The sequence below is a fragment of the Clinocottus analis genome, unplaced genomic scaffold (assembly GCF_023055335.1).
Source record: "Clinocottus analis isolate CAN_PGR_092001 unplaced genomic scaffold, fCliAna1.0.p SCAF_15, whole genome shotgun sequence".
Taxonomy (NCBI): Eukaryota; Metazoa; Chordata; class Actinopteri; order Perciformes; family Cottidae; genus Clinocottus; species Clinocottus analis.
In genome coordinates, this window is record NW_027175876.1 from 4,132,402 (window position 1) to 4,158,303 (window position 25,902).

The 25,902-nt window shown below is 40.0% G+C and overlaps 2 protein-coding genes and 1 long non-coding RNA gene across 4 annotated transcripts in view; 2 read left to right on the forward strand and 1 right to left on the reverse strand.

Annotated features, from left to right (window-relative positions):
- nbas (NBAS subunit of NRZ tethering complex) overlaps window positions 1-6,284 on the reverse strand; it is a 138,929-nt gene extending 132,645 nt beyond the window's left edge. For both annotated transcript variants that reach the window (XM_068577120.1, XM_068577119.1), the window contains exons 1-6: window positions 6,186-6,284; window positions 5,704-5,755; window positions 5,045-5,081; window positions 3,256-3,333; window positions 2,532-2,579; window positions 1,423-1,466 (exon numbers count right to left, since the gene is read on the reverse strand). In XM_068577120.1, the coding sequence (XP_068433221.1) occupies window positions 1,423-1,466; window positions 2,532-2,579; window positions 3,256-3,333; window positions 5,045-5,081; window positions 5,704-5,755; window positions 6,186-6,278 (352 nt within the window). In that variant the 5' untranslated portion in view covers window positions 6,279-6,284. The remainder of the gene's footprint in view (window positions 1-1,422; window positions 1,467-2,531; window positions 2,580-3,255; window positions 3,334-5,044; window positions 5,082-5,703; window positions 5,756-6,185) is intronic.
- Window positions 6,285-6,564: 280 nt separating this feature from the next.
- On the forward strand, window positions 6,565-13,615 carry ddx1 (DEAD (Asp-Glu-Ala-Asp) box helicase 1). The gene is made up of 26 exons (XM_068577364.1): window positions 6,565-6,639; window positions 6,759-6,810; window positions 6,948-7,011; window positions 7,103-7,132; window positions 7,247-7,343; window positions 7,561-7,608; window positions 7,708-7,791; window positions 7,923-8,006; window positions 8,124-8,200; window positions 8,295-8,367; window positions 8,487-8,563; window positions 8,653-8,767; window positions 9,049-9,187; window positions 9,365-9,425; window positions 9,558-9,656; window positions 9,769-9,858; window positions 10,057-10,245; window positions 10,410-10,461; window positions 10,557-10,703; window positions 10,835-10,926; window positions 11,013-11,085; window positions 11,776-11,848; window positions 12,056-12,098; window positions 12,186-12,281; window positions 12,386-12,506; window positions 12,692-13,615. The coding sequence occupies exons 1-26, from the start codon at window positions 6,624-6,626 to the stop codon at window positions 12,820-12,822; spliced, it is 2,223 nt and encodes a 740-aa protein (XP_068433465.1). The 5' UTR covers window positions 6,565-6,623; the 3' UTR covers window positions 12,823-13,615.
- Window positions 13,616-14,003: 388 nt separating this feature from the next.
- Window positions 14,004-25,304, forward strand: LOC137785769 (uncharacterized). Its single transcript, XR_011077533.1, has 3 exons — window positions 14,004-14,121; window positions 15,040-15,133; window positions 15,656-25,304. It is a non-coding gene; the product is annotated as an uncharacterized lncRNA (long non-coding RNA).
- The last annotated feature ends 598 nt before the right edge of the window (window positions 25,305-25,902 follow it).

Consider the following 25,902-nt stretch of genomic DNA (forward strand, 5'->3'; position numbering starts at 1 on the left):
ACTGTGAGCCATTAGAACAACGGCCCACAATGACGGCTGGCCGGGGCAGAAGAAATGTACACCAAATATATGAGTGTGTGACAAAGACAGACAGTGAAAAGGACTGAAGTAATAAAAGAAAAGGAGGAAGAAAAGCAAGAAGTTATTTACAAAATCCACACGTGTCATTCTGTGTGTGTGTGTGTGTGTGTGTGTGTGTGTGTGTGTGTGTGTGTGTGTAAGATGTGAAGAAAAAAAGAAAAAGAAAGAAAACACTATTGCTTTTCTTCTTCTTTAAATTGATCCACAATATGTCGGCTTTTTCCCGATAATAACTTCTTTCAAATGACTGATGACTTTTTTTTTTGTCAACATATAAAACAACAATTTGTGAAAGTTGCTGCAGTCTAGTTGTTGTTATCAGCCAATTCATCTTGTGTCTTCCAGTTGGATCGGTGGGAGGAGACTGTGGGACATTGCTGTGCACTGCTGTCTGTCAAAGTGTTGTTTTTTTTTAGGTGTAAAAAAATAAATCATAAATTCTCCACACGGCAGCTCCAAAGTGGTGCATCTGTTGCATATATTCAATCAAACTAATATTAATTGATATTTTTGGCAACCTGGGGGCAGCACAGCCAGCTGTTAACACAACATTTGCATGTTAATATGACCTTATCAAGTGGTTGTGGTTAGCATGTTACCTAAAATGTACATATTCAGCAGTATTTCAACACTATCAATCATTTAGAGTCATGTTTCGGTCTACCTGATACATTTAAGTCATACTGCCAGCTCCCGTTAGCTCTGTTTTGGTCTCCATCTACTCCTGCAGGAAATATCTGGCTCTCGAGCGGCTAAATGCTCCGCTGTGTTCATTAGCTATCTTAGCTAGGCAGGTAATGTACAGTTTGGTTTATCTTAGCTTTTTGCTGCCTCCCACTACTGGAAACAGTATTAACAAAAACAATAAAAGGGGAGAGTGAAGCTGTGGCCTTGAAACAATCGGCTAAAAGATGCTTAATGTTGGGTGATGAATCTCAAAATGATTAGTGCAGCTTCAAGGTGTCAAACACCGAAGTGCAGTTCCCTTTTTTTTCTGTATTGCACATTTCTAAACTTGTAGGAAGTTTGTGCCTCCGCATGTTTAGAGCAATTAAAACCAGCGCGGCGGGCCCTTTTAATAGCTAATCAAACAATGGAGGCGATTTATTTTTATCAGCCACTACGAGAAGGTGATTATCTGTGTTGCTGTTCACAGTCCCCCTCACACATTCCCATTAGCCACCGTGGTCGTTATTTGCCCTTGAAACTAAATCAAAGTAAATGCGTAAACACAGGCTCCTACATACACACAAACAAAAACAAACACACACACACACGTTAAAAACATATCATGAACTGCAGTATATGATTCATAAAAACAAAAGGAGGAGAGCATCTTACCTTGGCACTTGCCAATAACTGAGCCAAAGTCATCTCTCACAGACCTGAGGAGCAAACACAGGGAAGGTAAAAAAAGCAGCACACTGCACCCTAGGGTGCAACCACACACACACCATTAGGTTATAAGGTAGGTTGTAATCGCCGCTGATCGCCTGCCAGCTGAAGTAGCTCCATGGATCAAGCTAAGGGCCTTGAGAGAAGGCAGCAGACAGACTCTTTAACAGAGCTGAGTGGATAAGGCCTTGAGCTGACTTAACACCCACTCGCACCAACACATGCCATAAAACAGAGCCATAAAACACGCTGTGATTAAACAACAGCGGTGCGAACAAAGGACACAGGAGAAACCCACAATACCAAGCTGAGGCATAAGACGGGAGACCCGATTGCCTTTCGATTACAGCATTAGGAGTGTAGAGAAGAAGAGCAGCGAATGAGAGCTGCTCTGGTTTTACATATCGGCATGTGCATGAGCATTGCTTCCAATCACACAGCGGGGTCAAAACGAGTCTTTTCAGCTTCACGTCAGTTGAACTTGCCTCTTGTCGGCTTTCGGGGAAGCGAGACACATTTGTACACGTGCTTCAGCGCTTTTGATTTTCATTTCAATTGTGCTCCAATTAAAGCATTACTTTGTGTCAATAGAGCACATTGCTGAGTGAGCACATTTTCTCTGTGCGAGGGGGGAAAATTGGATTTGTGTCTGAAATTCATTGCACCCACTTCAAAATGAGCACAACAAACATACTCATGCTTTCTCTGACACACATACACAAACACGCACACATAAGCATGCACACGCACACAGTGTTAGTAATTTCATTTCTATGGGCCACAAAAGATTTCTTAAATTGACTCAAATATATTTTTGACCATGACTAATTGTATTGTAGCCGATTGTATTGACGCTTGAAAACAAAATGTCCGTTCTTTAGATACAACACGAGACTGAAGGTCTATTTTAAGGGAAGATGTGATACACCATCTTGTTAATTAAAAGGCTCTCTATTACTCGGCACACACACACACACACACACACACACACACACACACACACACACACACACACACAGAGTGCCTCAAAAAGCGGGCTAGAGTTCCATAATTACCTAATCTCCACACACTGGTCCTGAACCACGGCCAACAGTTTGCCATTGCTGTGGAGAGAACAAGAGTATGGTCAGGAATGAACAAAGAGAGATTAAGAAGGAGGAAAAAAACAAGAGATAGAGAGAAGACAAAGAGAGCAGCGGGTGAGAAGGGGAAGAAAAAGTGATAAAATGTCATTATGACTTATAATATAAAAGAGTGGAGGTGTAGGTGGGTGAAATGAAGGCCATCGGATGTTTTAGGAAAATAAGAGTGTGTGTCTAGCTGTCCGGTTTGGATGGGAGATTAAGACTTGAATAAGAGTCCATGTGTGATGGCTTAAAGTGGGGCGAAACAATAATAATCGGGAGCATTAAACAGAGCGGACGTAGATTCAAAGAGAATTAAATGAGGTGGAAAAATTCAAGGGGAGACGGAAACGAATTGCAAGGATCAAGCACATCAAACTAATGGACATCATTTGACCGCGCTTACCGCCGTCGAACATCGTGGGGATCGATAGCCAATTAAAAAAAAACAGCCTTTCCATTTGGTTTGTCTGCTGTAATGAGTACAATTAAATGACCGGTTGAGCGGATACGCACAAGGGAGAGGAAACCTGAGGAGAGGAAGGCTTAGTGCATGTCAGCAACAAAGTAGCCCGTATTCAGGTATTTGAGTGTGAGTGTGAGTGTGAGTGTGTGTGTGTGTGTGTGTGTGTGTGTGCATGTGTGTGAGTGTCACCTTGCAAGCACCAGCTGCCAGTCGATCTGCTTGTTGGCCAGGCGGACCAGACCAAGAGGTAGAGCCGAGCTGGAGGGGCTGAGGTTTACAGAATCAAACAAAGGTAACAGTCAGAAAATGAACACATTCAAATCGGCTTGACGGTATTAACAATGTGACTTACTATGAGTCCATCTGGATGTGATTAAAAGTGTCCGTGTCAGTGAAAGTAAAATACAATATAGGTATTCATCAACACAAGTTATGAACAGGAGCTCTGATTTAATATGCTTAGAATAATATATATATATATATATATATATATATACACATTTTTTTTTAAATGCCATGGTGTTCTTGGATTGTTTAAAATTAGTTTTTGAATTGTCCATTTGGTAAATTCACAGTCTTACTCACCTTTAAAATATCTTTTTAAAAGTGAATTATCATCTGATATTAAACTTTAGCAAAATTGCCAGAAGCTTGAAAATGAAAATGTCACAGTGTGAGTGCAGCCTGCTTGGTCTGTTTGGTCATTTCTAATAAAATCCCTGTTTCTTTGTGTAAACCACAAGACGTAAAGGAGTGCTAAGAGCCAAGCATGGCTAGAGGAGTTCTTAAATATTCAACAAGGTTATTGATGCTGCTAGCTGCTAACCAACTGCTGAGAAGATAAGTGGTCCTTGCTGCTGTGGCATTACAGAATCCACTGCAGGCCACATATAGCCATCTGTTAACAGGATGTGCCGTAAGAAATAAGACTAGGTGAAACAAGTATGCAGCTTGAATACAGGATTGTGTAGTAGATTTAAAGAAGTACAGATCAAGTATGCCTTGCAGGGTCGCTGCAGAAGCATCGTCCTACTAACGTCTATTGCAAACGGTTACATATCAACGTTCCTTTTAAACTGAGTTCATGAAGAATTCAAGACATCCAAATAAAAGATAGGATGTGGATAATCAATGCCCTCATATGACGTACAATACATCAAACACCTCTTAACAAGGGGTTAAAAAACAACAACAAATTTACTTTTAAAAGTCGTTTCCTGTCATTTTTGATAATACTGTCACACGTACTGTATTAAACGGTTATGCCCCGGGCCAAGGACATTTACGGGATGAAAAGTCTGTTTGATTTTGCTTTTATTGTTACATGTTCCAAACTATAGTTTGTGCAAGCATGTAGAAAACTAAAGGAATTGCATTTAGGGGACATGTTACAGGGTTCTGCTGTTATTATCAGATTAATATCTACAACAGCAGAACCCATGTAACATGGCTAAACCTAAAAGCAAAGGCTTCTTTTTATCAATTGATTGAACTAGCAAATATGACTCTTATATTTAAGACGTAACAAATTAAAAGAGATGGATCTTATTTTTTTATAAGTAGCTCAATGTGATTAGTGCTATCATAAAAATATCCGGCATTAAAAGGGTCTTGATTGATTGACACAGATTGACTTTGATGGATCATAAACAAATGTCAGAAGACAGAAGCAAGAAACAAGGTTCTTTCTGTGAACATTTGATGTTGTTTTGTGGCACATCACAAGTCAGTGCTTAAAAATCCATTCATAAAAGTAGCCGATTAAAATAGAGGCTTGCTGTCGGACATTAAAAATAAAAAACGTGTTTATAATGTGATGTAGTCATACAGGTATTAAGCCACACACTTGTTCTACAAATCATACCACGAAGACGCACCATAAATCACAGCTACATGCTGTTACGTCTGTCCATTACGATGGTGAAACACTGACGGAGAAAGTCACTTGTAGCTGCCAGCATAACAATGAGGAACTTACCTGTACCACAAGTAGTGCAAGATTAAGCGGAATGGCCCTGTAAAAAAATATCACAGTTAGTAAAAAATAATAGAAATAATTAAAAGATAACATTTTATTGATCCTCGTATTGGCCATATCTTGTCACATCCAAAATCATGCTCAGAACCTGCAATAAAGGGCACACAGGACATGGAAATCCGTCTCTTGTTTTTACCCCGATCCAGTTTAACCATACGAAACCATAAAAACCCTCCAGGAATGATGATCATATGTATTAATGATGCTGGCCCCTCCTGCTGGAGTAATCTGTTTCCTTGGCTAAGAAGACACTCTGGTGCTATAAAAGTGGTGCAAACATAATCTTTACCGAGTAAACTTGCATATCTGATACATGATGCGTGACATAATTTGATATGTTGTAAACTGAGCAGTCTTTAATGAAGATGCGTCTAAGTATGCATTCTTCCCAGAAACTAGCATCAGTGCAGGGTACCAATCCTCCACTCGATTGGTGGAAGGAAATCCCACCAAAACGGATGTAAATGTTGAATTGCATAACGGGTAGGTATACTCACGGTCACGTGCTAAATATCTACTTTGTGATAAAGTTAGGTTCCCCCTTTCGACATGCAGAGTGCAGCTAACATTAGGCAAAGCACAAACAAAAATGCACTTACCTTTTACTGTTTTGGCAATAAGTGAGGTGTTGTGCTCCTTGTTGCCTCGCAACTGAAAATGTCAGAAAGTGGCATGTGAGATGATGAGTTGAGTCGGGTTCATCATTATTAAGTATTAAGTATTTGTTGACTTTAATGGATGTATGAAAGCGGCAAAGTTAGTCTCGCAGCCTCGTACTTCTGGGCTTTAGCTAGCTAAATGGGGCAAAATATGATTGTTGCCTTTTAGACGAAACTTGAACGTTAACTTCCCAAAGCACAATAGATGATAATAAAGGTAAACACATGTGTGTTATTGTAAAATAAGAGTATGAAGGTTTTGCTAGAAATGTAGCAGTTGGTGTATGCTACGTGGCTTTGAGCGGCTGACCCCTTGCAACTGATTATAGAGTTGCCTTTCGGGAGCCATTTTTACAACTAAATGTTTAACAAAGGACCTACACACTAAAATGAAAACGTGCAAAAATAGAAGTCGGACTGACCTGAGTGTCCGTCTCTGGCGGCCATTCAGTAATGACAAGTAAATCGTATAAAATGTTCTCATCTTCGCCTTCAATCAGACTTTCTTCAGCCATGTTTACTTGCACAGGCTGTCAGAGTCTACGGCGAGTAGCACTAGGCAAACTACATAGGGAAACCGCGTTTGGAAAAATGTATCTAACCACTAAAGAAAAGCTGTTTCATAGCTTGAAGTTGTTTATCATGATGTGATAGTAACATAAACATGTGCTTATGTAACTCACCCTGAAAGCAAAGTATGTGGTACAATATTTGACCAATTTAACGAACTAACCGGAACTAATGACATGAGGCTGCTCGGCTAGCGGCTGGTCCAGTTATGAAGTTGCACCGAGCCGAAAATTGTGAACACGTTAACGTTACATCCGGTGAGATTGCACTCGCAGCAAGTAGCAGCAATCATGGCAGCGTTTTCTGGTAAGAATATATCAACTTCATTGTATGGACGTCGCGTTCGTGTTTCACTGAAACTCCAAACGACTTTTTAAAAGCTACGCCAGCGTATTAAACGTCATACTATGTCTTTCGTCCAACAGAAATGGGCGTTATGCCTGAAATCGCGCAGGCTGTGGAAGAGTTGGACTGGCTGTAAGTCGCTCTACAAACCTGAGACTGGGCGTATCAGTATTAAAAAAAAAACCATGCCCATATTTGTCATATGTCCACGTTGTTGTTACCTGTTCCAGTTGACGCTGAGCTCATGTATTTCAACCATTGGATTGCAGGCTACCTACTGACATCCAGGCAGAGTCTATTCCCCTTATTCTTGGTGGAGGAGATGTACTAATGGTAGGTATATTTTGTCGTTTCTGTTTGTCTCAGACAGAAAGTTTGGACACAGCAAGTTTTACATCTGTTTTTCTTTTGTTTCTTTTTTCAGGCAGCAGAAACTGGGAGCGGTAAAACAGGGGTAAGTACTTGACAGACAATTTTTTTTTAATGATACTTCACCTGTGCAGTTTGCATTAACACAAGTAGGCCATGTAACAAACTAAAACGTAAGTGCACTAATTGTCATCCTCAGGCGTTCAGTATCCCAGTGATCCAGGTCGTGTATGAGACACTAAAGGATGAGCAAGAGGGCAAGAGGGGCAGAGCCTCCGTCAAGACAGGAGGAGCCAGTAAGGCTACTTTAAGAATAGTGACTTAATTAGTTGCAGTCTGTGTGTTTGATATGCCAGCTCTTCATAACATTGTTTAGAGCTGTGGTCAGGCCAGTATAACAATACAATTGTATAAAAGTTACGATCTGTCAATTGACTAAACATCAGTCGTCCTTGCACCGCTTTTTTGTATCTATCTATCTTAACCTGCTCTGTTTACTTTGTTTTTGTTTAGTTTTCAACAATTGGCAGATGAATCCTTATGACCGCAGTACAGCCTTTGGTAAGGGGATAAAAAAATAAGCATGTACGGCCACATTTCAGCTTTTACTTTGTCACCTCATTGTCACTCTTCTTTTTTTTTTTAAATAAATCTCTACAGCGATTGGTGCAGATGGTCTGTGCTGCCAGAGCAGGGAGTTTAAAGAGTGGCACGGCTGTCGCTCTACAAAAGGGGTCTCCAAAGGTGTTAATGCACACAACTACAACATACGTGCATTTCACAGGAAACCAAATACATTCTTTTGATAGACTTGCAATGGAATGATCATTGTATGTCTTTGCAATTGGTATTTGTCCATGTCTGTCTGTGTCCAGGGAAGTACTACTATGAGGTGACCTGCCATGACCAGGGTTTGTGTCGCATTGGCTGGTCCACCAGTCAGGCAGCCCTGGACTTGGGTATGTTCCTGTCCACCTCACAACCTCCATGCTGTCGATGGAACAGCTAAAAGAAACGATCTAAAGAGTTAAAAAATAACCCAATCCTCACAACCTCTTTGCCTTCTTTCTTTCCAGGAACTGATAAGTATGGTTTTGGTTTTGGTGGGACTGGAAAGAAATCCAACAACAAGCAGTTTGACAGCTATGGAGAGGTGACGACTAATAAATTAATATTTTTAAACGTAAACAATTATGAGGATACTTTTTTCAAGCATGTTTTCTCTTTGTTATCTTGCCTCTCTGCAGGAGTTTACCATGCATGACACGATTGGATGCTACCTGGACGTAGACAAGGGCCAGATTTCCTTCTCTAAAAATGGTGCCTTCTCAGTGGTTCTTACTCTCATTATCATGATCATCGAAGACATCCGGACTAGGTGTTAAATGGCAACTTTACTCATGTTTCTTGCTTTCTTACTCTCTGTTTTCTTCTTTTAGGCAATGACCTTGGTTTGGCTTTTGAGATCCCTCAACCTGTGCAGAGTCAGCCCTTCTTTGCTTCCTGCGTGCTCAAGGTACCACATCAAAAATAATGGTACAAAACAAAGAAATGCGTGTCGGATTCACACCATACAAATGGCCCATTTCCCAATCTGTTTGCCAGAATGCAGAGCTGAAGTTCAACTTCGGAGGCGAAGACTTTAAAAATGCCCCAAAGAGTGGGTTCATTGCCTTGGACAAGGCGCCAGAGGGCCACACGGTCAAATCTTCTCAAGCAGGTGTGTGGGTGCAACCTCATTTCAGCTGCAGTAAGAAAACAAACCGAATGTGATTGTGCGATGGACATCATACACTTACATAGAACCAGAGATAATTTTATGTTAGACCGGGTAATGCATTAGTTCTTTTCACAATATTTTTCAAGGACATTATCTTTTTTACAAGCTACTTAAGTAAAACTTTTACCATTAATGACAGACCTACGCATCCATCCCCACTAAGACAGTGTCACTGGTGTATTCCAATCTTTAGTCACTGTCTTGGCTCTGTGTTTGTGCAGGCAGTGCCAAAGTGAGTCAAGCAAAAGCTTCGTCTAACGCACCCAAAGCCCTGATCCTGGAGCCATCGAAAGAATTGGCAGAACAAACCCTGAACAACGTCAAGCAGTGTGGGAAATATGTGGATAACCCCAAACTCAGGTAGGACTCCGCAGAGCTGGGTCGCCACGAATATCGTAAAAACCATGAATCCTGCAGAAAATGCGTGTTTAGGTAGTCATTGCATGCTGCGTTTGCCTTGTTGTATTTTTTGTTTGATACCAGCAGATGGAGCTAGAGCTTACTCCCAAACGTTCGTTGGTATATTTGTCCCTACAGGAACCTGCTGGTGATTGGTGGTGTGCCTGCCAAAGATCAGCTGGCAGCTCTGGAACAAGGGGTTGGTGACATCTACTGTCTTCAAACAAACATTTAATGTACTTTTAAAAACAGTTTGGACTTTAAACTTTTTTTTCGCCATGTTCTCCTCTCCTGTCTTCTGCTTTTTTTTTTTGTGTCATCTTATAATTAGATTGACATTGTGGTGGGAACACCAGGAAGACTGGACGACCTCATATCTACTGGGAAGCTCAGTCTGTCCCAAGTCCGCTTTCTAGTCCTGGATGAGTGTGTATGTACAACACATCAAGAGTAGTTCCTGTCACATTAGAAGTGATGCCTTGAATGGTTGCTTTCGATAAGAATCCCTGAAGTCACTCATCATTTGTCTCTGTGTCCCTCAGGACGGCTTACTTTCCGCAGGCTACACAGACTTCATCAACAGGATCCATAACCAAATCCCTCAGGTCACTTCTGACGGCAAAAGACTACAGGTAAAATGCGTGTGTGACAATAAACATTTAAGGGATGACTACTTTAAACAGTAATGTAAGCACTGAACAACACCCTTTAGATGACAGTGAAAGCATGCATGACGATGATAGAATATGTTATTACCGTACGATAGGCGGAAGTCCATTTCAACTATGTCAGTTGTGTCCATGTGCGTCAGTCGATGTCTTCTCTTCCAGGTGATTGTCTGCTCAGCCACGCTGCACTCGTTTGACGTGAAGAAGCTGTCAGAGCGCATCATGCACTTTCCCACCTGGGTGGACCTGAAGGGGGAGGACTCCGTCCCCGAGAGCGTCCACCACGTGGTAGTGCCTGTAAATCCTAAGAACGATCGCCTGTGGGAGCGCCTCGGCAAGAACCACGTCCGGGTGAGTCCCTCGTCTCGGCCCAGAGACGTGCGATGAAGTGGGGAAAGATGCAGCGGGGATGTGCTTTGCTGTTGGAGCGTTATGAAAGATTCAACACATTTCTATGGTTGTATGTTGTTATTGCTCTCTGTTTTAGATGTTCTCCTTCTTTTTTTTCTGGATAGACTGATGAAGTCCATGCCAAAGATAACACCAGGCCAGGAGCCAATTCTGCAGGTAATGCAATGTTCATCACATAAACAACAACAACAACAACACAGATATAATATAGTCATGATTGAGAACAAAACATTTTATGTGTACGTTTTTAGAGATGTGGTCAGAAGCCATCAAGGTGCTCAAGGGCGAGTACACGGTGAGGGCCATCAAAGAGCACAAGATGGACCAGGCCATAATCTTCTGCCGCACCAAGATTGACTGTGACAACATGGAACAGTACTTCATTCAGCAAGGAGGAGGTAGGAGGCTTTACTGGACAGATGCTCCAAAGTGCATACGCACTCCTCTGAATGAGGATGTCTTAATCCATGTTTGACTCCGTGACAAAGTATAATTGGGCTATTTTTTTTTTTAATTATTTTTTTTTTAGGTCCAGACAGTAAAGCCCACCAGCTCTCCTGTGTCTGTCTCCATGGTGATCGTAAGCCAAACGAGAGGAAAATTAACTTGGAGCGTTTCAAGGTAATAAGACATAAACTTATTAATTGCCTTTTCTGTCAAATTACAACTTGTCCAGCGATGTTTGAAGATCTTTTTTGTCTTCTCAGAAAAAAGAAGTGAAGCTCTTGGTGTGCACAGACGTAGCTGCCAGAGGAATCGACGTCCACGGAGTTCCTTATGGTGAATAGATTAAATTTCCAATAGAAAACATACATACCTTTTCAAATGCGGATTATAGACTGTGTTCATTAGAAAACATCGCTCGGCTCTTTTTTGTATATACAAGTCCAAGCGCTTAAATTTGTGTAAGCAGGTGTAATTTAGAATATTTACAAAAAGGCCTAATACACAACAAAAAATACAAAAATAACTGCAGTAGTAACTCCTGTTTGAATCAAACAAAACAACAAACCATACCACAAGGTTAACTATGTAGTTTAACATACAAAACAGATACATTATACAGAACGTTGCAACGCACTCACCACAGATCATTCTAGCGTTAGCTAAAATCGCGCCGCCGACGCTAAGTCCGCACAGCTCAAATTCTGCAACCATCATGAAAATCTGTTTCAACATCAACGCATCCCGCGATACATAAACACTTTATGAACATTATTTACATACATCACAGAACATTTAGGAACACATTGTCTGCAAAAGTGATATTTCAACCTATCTACTAACCCGGAGACTGACGACCGCTCCACCTGAAGTCACGGCTTCGACTTCCCGTTTTTTTCGCGCGGCTTCGACTTCCCGTTTTCTTCGCGCGTCTCGCCAGCTCCCATCTGGGCTACAGCGCCCTCTGGTGTCCCAACGGTGACAACACTTTTCCCACTTGGTTACATTTGTATTTTCTTTTTCCAGTGATTAACGTCACCCTGCCGGACGAGAAGCAGAACTACGTCCACCGTATCGGCAGAGTTGGAAGAGCCGAGAGGTAAGCATGAATTAATTTGAAAATAACAGTTTGTGTCTTGTGGGACATTTATATTTTCTTACATCACCACATGATTATGTTTGTAAAATCACAATCGTGTGTCAAATTCATCTTCATTGCAACCTGATGCTTTCACATTAAAATGTCCCATCGCTATATGATTCAACTGAAAGACTCTAAATCATCTCGTTTCCTTTTAACACTCAGAATGGGACTGGCCATCTCCTTGGTCGCTATGGAGAAGGAAAAGGTTTGGCAGATTATAGTGACATGCTGATAATTCATTTTGCACAGTTTTTTGAATAAATAGGTCTAAATGTTTTTTTTATTTTTGCAGGTGTGGTACCACGCTTGCCCAAACCGAGGCAGAGGCTGCTACAACACCCGGCTGAAGGAAGATGGAGGTTGCACAATCTGGTACAACGAGAAAGAGGTGAGCACAGACGCGCACACAAATGTACTTAAGCTCATATCTCGCAATATGACATAACACAGTTCTACGTGTGCCTTTTTGTATTCCCTTCCCTCTCACCACAGCTCCTGTCAGATATTGAGGAGCATCTAAAGTGCACCATCACCCAGTGTGAGCCAGACATCAAAGTACCTCTTGATGATTTCGATGGAAAAGTCACCTATGGTCAGCGCAAGGCTTTGGGAGGTATGTGTGCTGTACAGTGACCACTGTGTACAAGCATATTGTAGCTACGCTGGCTTTGTGAAATAGTCGTCAATCATCCAGTACACATTTGGGTCATTCAAATATCTATAACTACAACATGGATTGTCTGTTAATTTGCTGCTTGTATGTTAAGCTTAACCAACAAACCTGTTGCTCTTACTAAGGCGGTAACTACAAGGGCCACGTGGATGTTCTGGCCCCGACGGTCCAGGAGCTGGCAGTCCTCGAGAGGGAAGCCCAATCTTCCTTCCTCCACCTGGGTTACATGCCAAACCAGCTTTTCAGAGCCTTCTGAATGGACCCCAGCGAGCACGACACAATAGGCTGCACTGACACGAAGAGAAAAAATAAAAACTGTTAGATTTCCATGTTGCACCACCAGGATAGAAGTCTTTTAAGCAACCAAGAAGCAGTGTGCAGTTTAATCTCGGGGGAGTCTTTTTTTCCCCACCCAGACAAACATAAACATAACTCATACATGATGTACTGGACAGAAAATGTATATTGAAAGATGTCAAATTGTCCTTGGCATCTAATGCGAACGCTAATTTAAACTTAATTTGTTAGATTGTTGTGTTTATTTTTTGATTTATGTGGTTGAATTCAATATTTACGTTTCCTTATGGAGTAATTGGCTAAAAAGGTTTGTGTGTCTGGGTGTTTTCTGAAATATACTGGAATAGCCTGCTCAGTTTGAGTTAATTTTTACAAAGGAAGGAAATATCTACATTAATTAGGATTGTTGAATTCATTCATTTAGTGTGGGCCTCACCAAATAGTGAGCGGTGAGTGACGGTTATATCCCCGGTCGATCTGGACCTGTGGCCAATGTTTAATAAACAATGAGAATAAACAGGCTAATAATCTTTAAAAAGCATTGTTGTTTTTCTGACCGATAGTGTTGGATTGGTTCTTTCTCGTCCATGAACATTAAAGCCAAGATAAAAGGGGTTACTCTAAAGCTCTGCGTTCACTTTTTCTGGAAGAGGATCTTTTACTTATTTTATACAGAAGGTATTGACTTGTTTTACTTACTTGAGCTGTGCGCCTTTTTATTTTTGTTGTGAGATATTTGTTTTCCATAAGCACCATATGAGTTCAATGTCTTTGTATTAATTGATTCATAGTTTCCAAATTGAGATATGGTTTTAATTGTGTTATTTGTTTTACTTGATGTATATTTGGACCTTTGCTAGGAAGATGTTTAAATAAGTTAACCAATTGTGTTTTAATTAAATACCCCTAATTTTAAATCATTTAAATTTGTATTAAAAAATGGTTACTTAATATAAGATAGCCTTGCTTTGATGATTTGATTTAATAGATATATAAAGTGCTATATAAAACGTTTTTTTGGGGGGGAAAGTAATCCTATAATTACGTTTTAATCACTGACGCTCCGTTTTTACCCACTTTTATTTTGAAATCCCTATGCTGAGTGTCCGTCACTTCCTGCAAAGTCTTTGGACGTTTCGTACGGTGTTTCTGTCGAGAGATTTTCAGTCTCAGTTTATACATGAAGACATCACATGAATAACAGCGCTTCCAGTTAACAAGAAAGAAGAAGATTCAACGCGTGTTCAGCCAACATTTGGTTTGTATTCACTCGTTTTGTTTTCGTCCCATTTCGATCATGGCTGTGCTTTACTCCACAATATTTCGTGTCTGCTGGGGTTGTTTCTTTTCCTGGGGCTGTTGTCTGACAGACAGACAGTATTACAAGTTGTGTGCACGTGTTAAACTGCACTAATTAGCTCATATCAATCACCTGTGTGTCTGACAACATCAAAGAGACTACAGTTCCTTTAGCTTTACCCGGAAATAAAGCTGAGGAACACCTTTCAAACTATCTCGAAAGTCCGAGAACCGTAGCTCCACTGCGAAGTGAGCCCACATCCGCCGAGTGAGCCTCAATTGCAATTCTGAATGCGCCTCTATTCAAGGTGTTACGGTACGGGGCGGCACGCAGCACAGAGAAGCCACAGAAGCAGAGCTCAAAAGCTCAAATGAAATGATATTCATATTTAAACGGCATATCCTTAACTTGTACATTAAAAGTACAACGCAGGCTTGCTTACATGTTTTCATAGCCGTTTGAATATTGTAAATTGTGAAGTTATGAATATCATTATGTCATTGAAGCTGACTTTGAAGTCACTTTTCTCCAAAACTGTACAGTAAAATCACAATGCCATACACATGTGCATTGCAGAGGTCATAATGAAGAAAGCTGCATTGCAATCTCACTTTACAAGTTTAAGCATCTGTTTTTATATCCCTTTGAATATTGGAAATTGTGACATGAATATCATTATGTCATTGAAGCTGACTTTGAAGTCACTTTTCTCCAATTGATATTCTCCAATCTGATATTATGAATGCAGGACCTTTACTTGTAACAGAGTATTTCTACACTGTAGTATTACAAGAGCTGAATACTACAACAGCTTCTAAAGTCTGTTGTTGATATTTTTAGATGAGTTAACAAACTCTTCAAAATTGTTTCATTCAGGGTTGCACTTTACTAGCTAACTAAGGTGCAGGTATGCAGTGTGGACCAGACGCATTGGAGGAACTCCGTGGTCAGCTAAATCCTGTTTTACGAGGTATGTATTAAAATGTAATCCTGACAGAACAGATCATAATTGCAATGTCCAGAGATTATAAACCAAAAGATGTACGTGAATGTAACTCACTTTGACGGATAGGGAGCCTTTAGTCTCATATTAACATGCAGTCCAACTCCAACATGTCTAGGATCGGAGAAGTTGGCAACAGTTGCACAAATATACCAAGAAGTTTTAAAGATGTGAACACCAGAGACGGCTAATTAGACAGAGTCTGGCCCGGCTGCTTTGCAAAGCTTCTGTCTCTTGAAAAGCTTTTTTGGGCCATAGTATTTTAGTGTTTGAATAGAATCTTAAGTTGTATAGCCAGAAAAATGTTCATGATATTTCCTCATGCTTATCACAAGTAACCAGAGACTCAAAGTGATGACTTTGGTTGTTTTTTTTACCTAGTTTTTCTTGTTAATTGTTTCCCAATTGATACATTTAAATGATGTGTAACTCCAGGCTAAAATATAGTGTTTAACGTGTATCCTTTTTTTTCTCCTAAACTATATACAGGAAAGGAAGGCAAAGAAGAATAGATCATTGCCATAGACAACATGGACACCTGCTGTCTGGAAGATCAAAAAAAGATGGATTCCAACAAAGTATGGCAGTGGCGCATTATGGGTGGAAAGAAACATTCAGTACGTCTAGAACCATTCCATCACAGCAATAGAATAGGGTTGGATTTTAATGTTGCATCCAACACACAGAAACAAATGGACTTACAAGTAGTAACAAATGGTGTCATACTTGAGGTCTGTGACTTTGCTAAAACAGTAAACAAGAGTAAAGGGCATTTTATCACTGACATTCTGCAGAACAATTTTGATCTTGGGTTAGAAAATGAGAAACAGCTGACTGATTTTACTGCTCAAATTCTGCACAAAGCCAAACACCTGATTGAGAAACCTCCTAAAGATAAAAAAGAAGTTTTTACTCTCTTTGACACGTCATCAAAGCCAGAATGCAAAACCAACAATGGACTAAACATTGCATCTGCAGAGCGTAAGACTGGAAGCTTTATGGTGGAGATGGATGATACTGATGACCATGGAGATGAATACACATGTTCACAAGCAGCATCCAAAGAATACATGAAGACAGAAAGTCTCTTGGAAGACATGGAAGGAGCACACAGTGACGACAGTGACGATGAGGAGGAAATTATGAATTCAGTGGCAATGTCAGCAGAAGCACTGATGGAGGATGTTTCTCTCCCTAAGTTTCCTTATTGTGAAGGAATTTGTCTGAACCTTGATGTTGGGTCAAAACAAAGTCTAGATCTAGGTTTGTTGACAAAGGGCGTGATGCTAGAATTGGTACATTTCTCCAAAATACTGACTGCATCCTTCAGACTTATTGTTCTGAAGGTGCTGGAGCACAATTTTGAGCTTGATCTCAAAGGTCAACAGGGACAAAATCAAATTTGGTTCAGGATATTACACCTACTAAAAAGAAGAGATGCACTTATCACCACTGGTAGTGAGATAAGCATGGAGTTTATCAATGACCCGTTTTCCTTCCAGACAAACTCCTTCATAGAAAGCAAAGGCTCAGCACAGTCCAATATGGAACTCCAACAGAAACCATTTCAGGAAGTGACAATGAGAAGACGGTCTAGTTTACAAAGTAAACAGGAAAAGATAGCTCTGTCGGCAATAAGTGAAAGGTCAAACAAAGGGCACAGAAAAGGAAAGTCTAAAGACATGGAGACAAACACACTCTCTCAACACACTGAATTGTGTACCACTCGAACGGCAGAGGGAGACCATTGTCAAACTGGTTCTATATCAGAGTTTGATCTAGACTCTTACACTGGCAATGCACATGACAAAGAACAGGAAGAAATACAAATGGAGAACGACCACACTTGTCCTCAAGGAGAGTCTGATCAAAACTCAGACAAAGTCACAAACTCATCAAGAAACTATCGCAATCAAGATCACAAAAGTTGTTCACTGAGCTCAGACGTCTCTAGAGAATCAGAAGCAAGTTGTCGAAAGGTTTGTGCGCCTTTCCTAATCCTCACCGACATCTTATCTAGTTTACCAAATGTCAACGCAAATACCAAGTCAATAACATGTCAATCTGATAAAAGAAAGCTCGGTGGAGGTAAAGAACAAACGCAGACTCGAAAAAAAGCATCAAAAAAACATGACCTGGAACAAAAAGAATTGGGAACAAGGAACATGTGGAAGTTGCGTGCTAACCGTGTCAAACAAATCCTTTCTTCAAAAGAATTCAGTACATTTCACAAGTCCAAGAAGTTTGGCCTTCAATTCAATGTTGGATTTTGCCGAAAGAAAAAGTTTAGAGCTGACTCTCTGTTTGATCATATTTTTCTTGAAATTGCAACATTTGCCATAGCAATGACTGCATCCCAACAGAATTTCATCATGGAGATTCTTGAGTACAACTTTGACATCAGCCTGGAGAGTGAATACCAGAGAAATGTTTTCACATGTGAAATTATGAAGAGGGTAAGACAACTGAAAGATTGTGAAGATGCAGTCAAATTCTCAAAAGAGATCTTTGAACTTAATGATCCAATACCATCAACAAGTATGGCAAATCAGAGTGTGACTAGTGTCAACACTGAACTCCCCAGCAAATCGAGAATGGAGGAGTGTGATGTTGACAGTGGGTTTCCTCCTCATTCACAGGCTGAAATAGAAGAACATATTTCACAGAAGTGTGTGGATCTTTATCCCTTCTGCAAGGACATTAATCTGAAACTCCATGTAAACAATACTCGACGAAGAAAGAAACTGGACATCAACAAACTGACCTATGGAGCAATGACTGAAGTGACAAGCTTTGCAGAAAAGTTGTGTGGAACATTTGAGCAGATTTGTGTTGACATCCTAAAACACAATCTGGATCTTGAGTCACAATGTGGAGATTCTGACCTTGCCAGAAGTATTTTTGCACGAATTCCTGCCGTACTTGAGAAAATTAATGTCTGTAAGGCTGCATATTGTGTAGGTAAAAAGAAAAACAGCTCAATAAACATTAAACTGGATTCACCAAACAACCCAAATTCTGATGCAGCAAGTGCTAGTCCTACTCAGGCTGCATTTCTGACTCAGGTAGTCAACTGTTCCCCTGAAATGCAACGCCAACACAAGCTCAATATGACGTTATGGCATATGAGAGAGAATCATACTCAGCAAATTCTCTCAAGACCACATGAAGAACATTGTCCACTTTATTCTTACTCAAGATGTAAGAAAGTAGGCATTGATTTCAATGTAGGATCTGGAGTAAAACAGAATCTTGATCCCAAATTACTAACCAATGGCATCGTGGTTGAACTTCACACTTTTGCCAGAGACATGCTGTCAGCCCAAAAGTATTTCATCACAGAGATACTGGAGTATAATTTCCATCTTGAGTTCAATAATGAGCTCTATCGCAGTGTCTTTACACATAAAACTTTTCAACAAATAAGAATGAATGTAAAGAGAAAAAAATCTCAAATGCAAAGGCAGTTTGAACTCCCTGACACGAGGTGCAGACCAGAACCTTCCTTTGGGAGACATTTATATTGCCCCAAATGCTATGAAGTCAGAAATCATAAGAATTGTCAAGATGAATCTGGCTCTGGTCACATGCATCATCCTCGTCCACAAACCATGACTGATGCAGGCTCTGCTGATGCAAACTGCTCTGCACAAAAGCCAGCAAAGGATCTGTCCTCTACCTTCTCAGCAATAGAGGAGATGATAATGGACAACTACCCTCTCTGCCAGGAAATAGGTTTGAGCCTGTGTGTGAACAAAGACCAGCCGAAAGACAAGCTTGACACCGAAGTATTGACACATGGGACTATGTGGGAAGTGGCTAGTTTTGCCAAAAGAATGTGTGGAACAAAACACAAAATAATGAACGATATCATTCAACACAACTTCAACACTGGCATGCAAGGGCGACAGATAACTACTAAATTGCTCTACAAAGAGATGCAGCAAGAAGATGCTTTGCTCTCCTGGCTCAATGAAGTATTTGATATTCAACGTTTGTTGAATAAACAACCTGAAAATGTACGTAAAATTAAACAAATGGTTACCACGCATGAAAGCGAATTGAAAGAAACCATCAAAAAAAGAAAGTTGGCACTGCAAACACAGGAGAAAATGGCAAAGACAAATCCTCTCAGTAAAGGAAGTCGCTTTTCCTCTTCCACTAAAAGTAGTTTGACACCAGGAGAGAAAGAGAAACTGGACTTTAAGCAAATTAACAAATCTGTGTGTGACATGGACCAAGAGGAAATGGCACCAGATAACTACGACAATTGTCCTCTAGGAGAGTTTGATCTAGACTCAGAAAACTTACAAATCCGAAAATGTTCTCTGAGCTCAGACACCTCTAGTTTACCAACTGTAAACTCAAATCTGAACCCATGGTTTGCAAGCCAACCTGATGAAAGAAGGCTTGGTAGAGGTGAAGAACAAACACAGACTCTAAATAATTCAAACAAATGTGACATGGAACAAGAGGAATTTGGAACAGAGAACAACATGTGGAAGTTGCGTGCAAACCGTGTAAAACAAATCCTCTCTGCAGAAGAGTTCGGTCCATTTAACAATTCCAAGAAGTATGGCCTTCAATTTAATGTTGGATTTGGCCCAAAGCAACATTTTAATGTTGACTCTCTGCTTGATTCTATTATTTGTGAAATTGCAAGATTTGCCATAGCAATGAATTCATCCCAACAGAATTTCATCATGGAGATTCTTGAGTACAACTTTGACATCAGCCTGGAGAGTGAATACCAGAGAAATGTTTTCACATGCGAAATTATGAAGAGAGTAAGACTACTGAAAGATTGTGACGATGCAGTCAAATTCTCAAAAGAGATCTTTAAACTTCATGGTCCCATACCATCAATAAGTATGGCTAATCAGAGTGTGGCCAGTGTCAACGCTGAACTCAACAGCATATCGAGGATGGAGGAGTGTGATGTTGCCTGTGGGTTTCCTCATTCACAGGCTGAAACTACGGAAGATATTTCACCAAAGAGTGTGGATCTTTATCCCTTCTGCAAGGAAATTAGTCTGAAACTACATGTTAACAACACTCAACCAAATAAGAAACTGGACATCAACAAACTGACCTATGGAGCAATGACTGAAGTGACACACTTTGCAGAAAGGTTGTGTGGAACATTTGAGCAGATTTGTGTTGACATTCTAAAACACAATCTGGATCTTGATTCACAATGTGGAGAGTCTGAACTCGCCAGAAGTATTGTTGCACGAATTTTTGCTATATTGGAAAAAAGGAAACTATCAAGCTATCTAAAAAACCTAAAGATTATGAATAGCTCAATAAATCAATGCTCATTAATTTGGAAACTGGATCCCCAGAAAAACCCAAATTCTGATGCAGCTAGTGCTGGTTCTTCCCAGGCTGCAATCATAAATCAAGAAGTAAACTGTTCCCCTGAAGTGGAACACCAAAATGAGCTCAAATTAAAGTTGTGGCAAATGAGGGAGAATCATACTCAGCAAATCCTCTCAATACCTCATGAAGAACATTGTCCACTTTATTCTTACTCAAGATGTAAGAAAGTAGGCATTGATTTCAATGTAGGATCTGGAGTAAAACAGAATCTTGATCCCAAATTACTAACCAATGGCATTGTGGTTGAACTTCACACTTTTGCCAGAGACATGCTGTCAGCCCAAAAGTATTTCATCACAGAGATTCTGGAGTATAATTTCCATCTTGATTTCAACAATGAGCTGTATCGCAGTGCCTTTGCACATAAAACTGTTACACAAATAAGAATGAATTTAAAGAGAAGAAAATCTCAAATAAAAACACAGTTTGAACTCCCTGACACAAGGTGCAGACCAGAACCTTCCTTTGAGAGACGTTTATATTGCCCCAAATGCTATCAAGTCAGAAATCATAAGAATCGTCAAGATGAATCTGGCTCTGGTCACATGCATCATCCTCGTCCACAAACCATGACTGATGCAGGCTCTGCTGATGCAAACTGCTCAGCACAAAAGCCAGCAAAGGATCCGTCCTCTTCCTTCTCTGCAGTAGAAGAGATGATAATGGACAACTACCCTCTCTGCAAGGAAATAGGTTTGAGCCTGTGTGTGAACAAAGACCAGCCAAAAGACAAGCTTGACACCGATGTATTGACACACTGGATCATGGTTGAACTCATTAATTTTGCCAAAAGATTGTGTGGAACAAAATACAAGATCATTAGTGATGTCCTTCAACACAACTTCAACACTGGCATGCAGGGGCGAGACTTAACTACTCAATTGCCGTTCTACAAAGAGATGCAACAAAAAGATTGCTTTCTCACCTGGCTCAATGAAGTATTTGTCATTCAACCATTACCTATCAGTCAACCTAGATTTGTAGGTAAAAGGAAACCGACAGCGGTTGTGCATGGAAGTCAATGGATGGAAAGTATCAAAAAAAGAAAGATGGTACTTCAAAAAAAAAAGAAAAAAGACACACTTCCAAGTGTTGTGAAGAAATCTAAAAAAAAACTTCAGTGTCTAGTACGCCGTTATCCCATTTGCACTAAGATGGGTTTGGATCTAGAAGTGAAATCTGAATCAGGCGAGAAAGAAAAACTGGACTTAAAGCAAATTACCAAATCTGTGTATGACATGGACCAAGAGGAAATAGCACCAGATAACGACTACACTCGTCCTCTAGGAGAGTCTGATCTAGACCCAGACGAACTCACAGAGTCAGAAAACTCAGGCAATGAAGACAACTTACGGATTCCAAAACATTCTCTGAGCTCAGACACCTCTAGTTTACCAACTGTAAACTCAAATCTGAACCCATGGTTTTCAAGCCAATCTGATGAAAGAAGACTTGGTGGAGGTGAAGAACAAACACAGACTCTAAATAATTCACCGAACAACTGTGACATGGAACAAGAGGAATTGGGAACAGAGAACAACATGTGGAAGTTGCGTGCAAACCGTGTCAAACAAATCCTCTCTGCCGAAGAGTTCGGTCCATTTAACAAGTCCAAGAAGTTTGGCCTTGAATTCAACATTGGATTTGGCCCAAAGAAAAACTTCAGTGTTGACTCTCTGCTTGAATCTATTATGCGAGAAATTGCAAGATTTGCCATAGCAATGAATTCATCCCAACAGAATTTCATCATGGAGATTCTTGAGTACAACTTTGACATCAGCCTGGAGAGTGAATGCCAGAGAAATGTTTTCACATGTGAAATTATGAAGAGAGTAAGACAACTGAAAGATTGTGACGATGCAGTCAAATGCTCAAAAGAGATCTTTGAACTTAATGGTCCAATACCATCAATAAGTATGGCAAATCAGAGTATGGCCAGTATTAATGCTGAACTCAACAGCAAATCGAGGATGGAAAAGTGTGATGTTGCCTGTGGGTTTCCTCCTCATTCACAGGCTGAAACTAAAGAGCATATTTCACAGAAGTGTGTGGATCTTTATCCCTTCTGCAAGGACATTAATCTGAAACTACATGTCAACCATACTCAACCAAGTAAGAAACTGGACACTAACAAACTGACCTATGGAGCAATGACTGAAGTGACAAACTTTGCAGAAAAGTTATGTGGAACATTTGAGCAGATTTGTGTTGACATCCTAAAACACAATCTGGATCTTGATACACAATGTGGAGATTCTGACCTTGCCAGAAGTATTGTTACACGAATTCCTGCTGTACTGGAGAAAAGGCACATTTTACAGGCTATATATTTTGCAGGCTACAAGAAAAAAAGCTCAACAAACGTGAAACTGGATCCCCAGAACAACCCAAATTCTGATGCAGCTAGTGCTGGTTCTTCCCAGGCTGCAATCATAGAACAGGAAGTAAACTGTTCCCCTGAAATGGAACACCAAAATGAGCTCAAATTAAAGTTGTGGCAAATGAGGGAGAATCATTCTCAGCAAATCCTCTCAATACCTCATGAAGAACAATGTCCACTTTATTCTTATTCAAGATGTAAGAAATTAGGCATTGATTTCAATGTAGGATCTGGGGTAAAACAGAATCTTGATCCCAAATTACTAACCAATGGCATCATGGTTGAACTTCACACTTTTGCCACAGACATGCTGTCAGCCCAAAAGTATTTTATCACAGAGATACTGGAGTATAATTTCCATCTTGATTTCAACAATGAGCTGTATCGCAATGTTTTTGCACATAAAACCGTTGAACGAGTAAGAATGAATTTAAAGAGAAGAAAATCTCAAATAAAAACACAGTTTGAACTCCCTGACACAAGGTGCAGACCAGAACCTTCCTTTGAGAGACATTTATATTGCCCCAAATGCTACCAAGTCAGAAATCATAAGAATCGTCAGGATGAATCTGGCTCTGGTCACATGCATCGTCCTCGTCCACGAACCATGACTGATGCAGGCTCTGCTGATGCAAACTGCTCTGCACAAAAGCCAGCAAAGGATCCGTCCTCTTCCTTCTCTGCAATCGAGGAGATGATAATGGACAGCTACCCTCTCTGCAAGGAAATAGGTTTGAGCCTGTGTGTGATCAAAGACCAGCCAAAAGACAAGCTTGACACCGATGTATTGACGCACTGGATCATGGTTGAACTCATTAATTTTGCCAAAAGATTGTGTGGAACAAAATACAAGATCATTAGTGATGTCCTTCAACACAACTTCAACACTGGCATGCAGGGGCGATACTTAATTACTCAATTGCCATTCTACAAAGAGATGTTACAAAAAGATTGCTTTGTCACCTGGCTCGATGAAGTATTTGTCATTCAACCATTACCAATCTGTCAACCCAGAATTGTATATCACAAGAGACCGACAGCGGTTGTGCATGGAAGTGAATTGATGGAAAGTATCAAAAAAAGGAAGCTGGCACTGCAAACAAAAGGGAAATCAGATACACATCCAAGTGTCGTCAAGAAATCTGAGAAAGAACTTCAGAGTCAAGGATGTTATCCCATTTGCACAGAGATGGGTTTGGATTTAGAAGTAACATCTAGATCGGGAGAGAAAGAAAAACTGGACTTGGAGCGATTGACAAGAGCTGTTGCAGGTTGTGGTGTTCTTCTTCAGGGAAACCTTCAGATAAAAGAGGAGGAATATGACCCACGTTATTGTGATATTAAACCAGAAACAGAGAAACAATGTTATCCACTTCATGATGATGTCAAAATGGAGTCAAGTGCTGCAGAGGCCGAGCACGTAGTCCCAGGAGAACCTACAGTACCCTTTGGATACACTTTTCTCAAATCAGAAAATGAAAATCTTCAGAGTTTGCTGGCTGAACCACAAGGATGTGATGCATCTCCAAACACTGACGGGACCATCAAAACTGAACAGGACACTGAGGATGTGAACTATTTAGTCCCAGTTGAAGCAGCAGGGTGCCTGGGATACTCCATGGTAACCATAGGTCAGTGTGATGAGAGCACATTGATCAAAGAAGAGCAAGACAATGTGCCAATTGACTCACACAGTTCTGGAGTTCACAAAAAGGAAGTGGGCATCTAACATGAACAAGTTCCTCATTGTTCTTGACTAGAGTCTACACGAGAGACATGTTTGTTTTCTACTAAACGGATGCTGTTTGCTGCCTTCATTGCTATGAAAATCTCTTTCATGTTACGGGTAAATGTAGATAATGACTTGATTAAATTGGTAGGAATGCATACTTTTACAAAGCACATTGCTAAACCTTCCTCAAAACAAAGGAGGCTCAAAAAGATTAAAAAGATCTGACGAAAATGTTTCAGTGCATGAACTGCCAGTATTCATGGTTTGAATCTTTGTTTTCAAATGTTTTTTTTGTTCCACATTGGAGATAATTTAAGCTTGTTTTTTGTTCTTTCCTTTTCCTCTGTCCTGAGCCTTGGTCATTTCTCAAGTTTGTATTTTGATCTTTTCACACTGAACTGTACTCAATGGATTGCAGATCATTCTATTACATTGTTTTGTTTTGTTTTTAATTTTTAATTTACTTGTTTTACCACGTTCTATGGAACTAGTGCCTTTTCTGAATGCATACCTTCATAGTAAATTAATTATAGTGTTTTTTTTAATGGGAGGAAAAAACTTTTTTAAACTGTCAATTTCTTGAAGCTGTGATGTGCCTATGTAAAGATCAATATGTCAGTGATTTTGTCATATTCGATGTACACTACAGAAAGGAAAACTACCTTGATCTTTTTGTATTTATATTTTGCTCATTTCTGTTTGAATTACATTTGATAAAGAACATTTTGAAAGCATCCTGTCTACTTCTATGCGATTGTTTCAGATACTATCAGTGTGTACCATATGACTTTGTGGCTCATTATTATTTGCTTGGTTTGGTATTTTGTATATATTGTTCTTCAATTCTTAATTCAACTGTTCTCACTTTTTAAATAGCCACGAGCCACATTTTTTTTTTTTTACACTACAGACACAATTTGCAGAATAAATTGTCCTTCCTCTCGAGGTCTAATATCGAAGCAATAGGAACTACATGTTAAGACAATGGAACTTTAGTCTCTTTGAAGTCTTCACTTTTGGTCCTATTTTTTATTTTTTTTGTGTGTGTGTGGCAGAAATGGGCTTCCATAAATACCCCTGATTTAGTGTTTTAAGAATTTTAATTTGGAACATGGTAGATGTATTTTGTATTTCTGTAAAAAAAAAAAAGGAAAAAAATCGGTTTTAATTACTGAAGCTCAGTTTAAGACACTTATTTTGAAAACCCTGCGCAGATCCTTCACTTCTTCGTCACTTCCTGCA

Bases quoted from the DNA above. Each gene is read 5' to 3' on its own strand.
- ddx1 (XM_068577364.1), top strand. The intron at 7,012-7,102 runs GTAGGTATATTT...TTCTTTTTTCAG, and splicing joins GTGGAGGAGATGTACTAATG to GCAGCAGAAACTGGGAGCGG. The intron at 10,246-10,409 runs GTGAGTCCCTCG...TTTTCTGGATAG, and splicing joins TCGGCAAGAACCACGTCCGG to ACTGATGAAGTCCATGCCAA.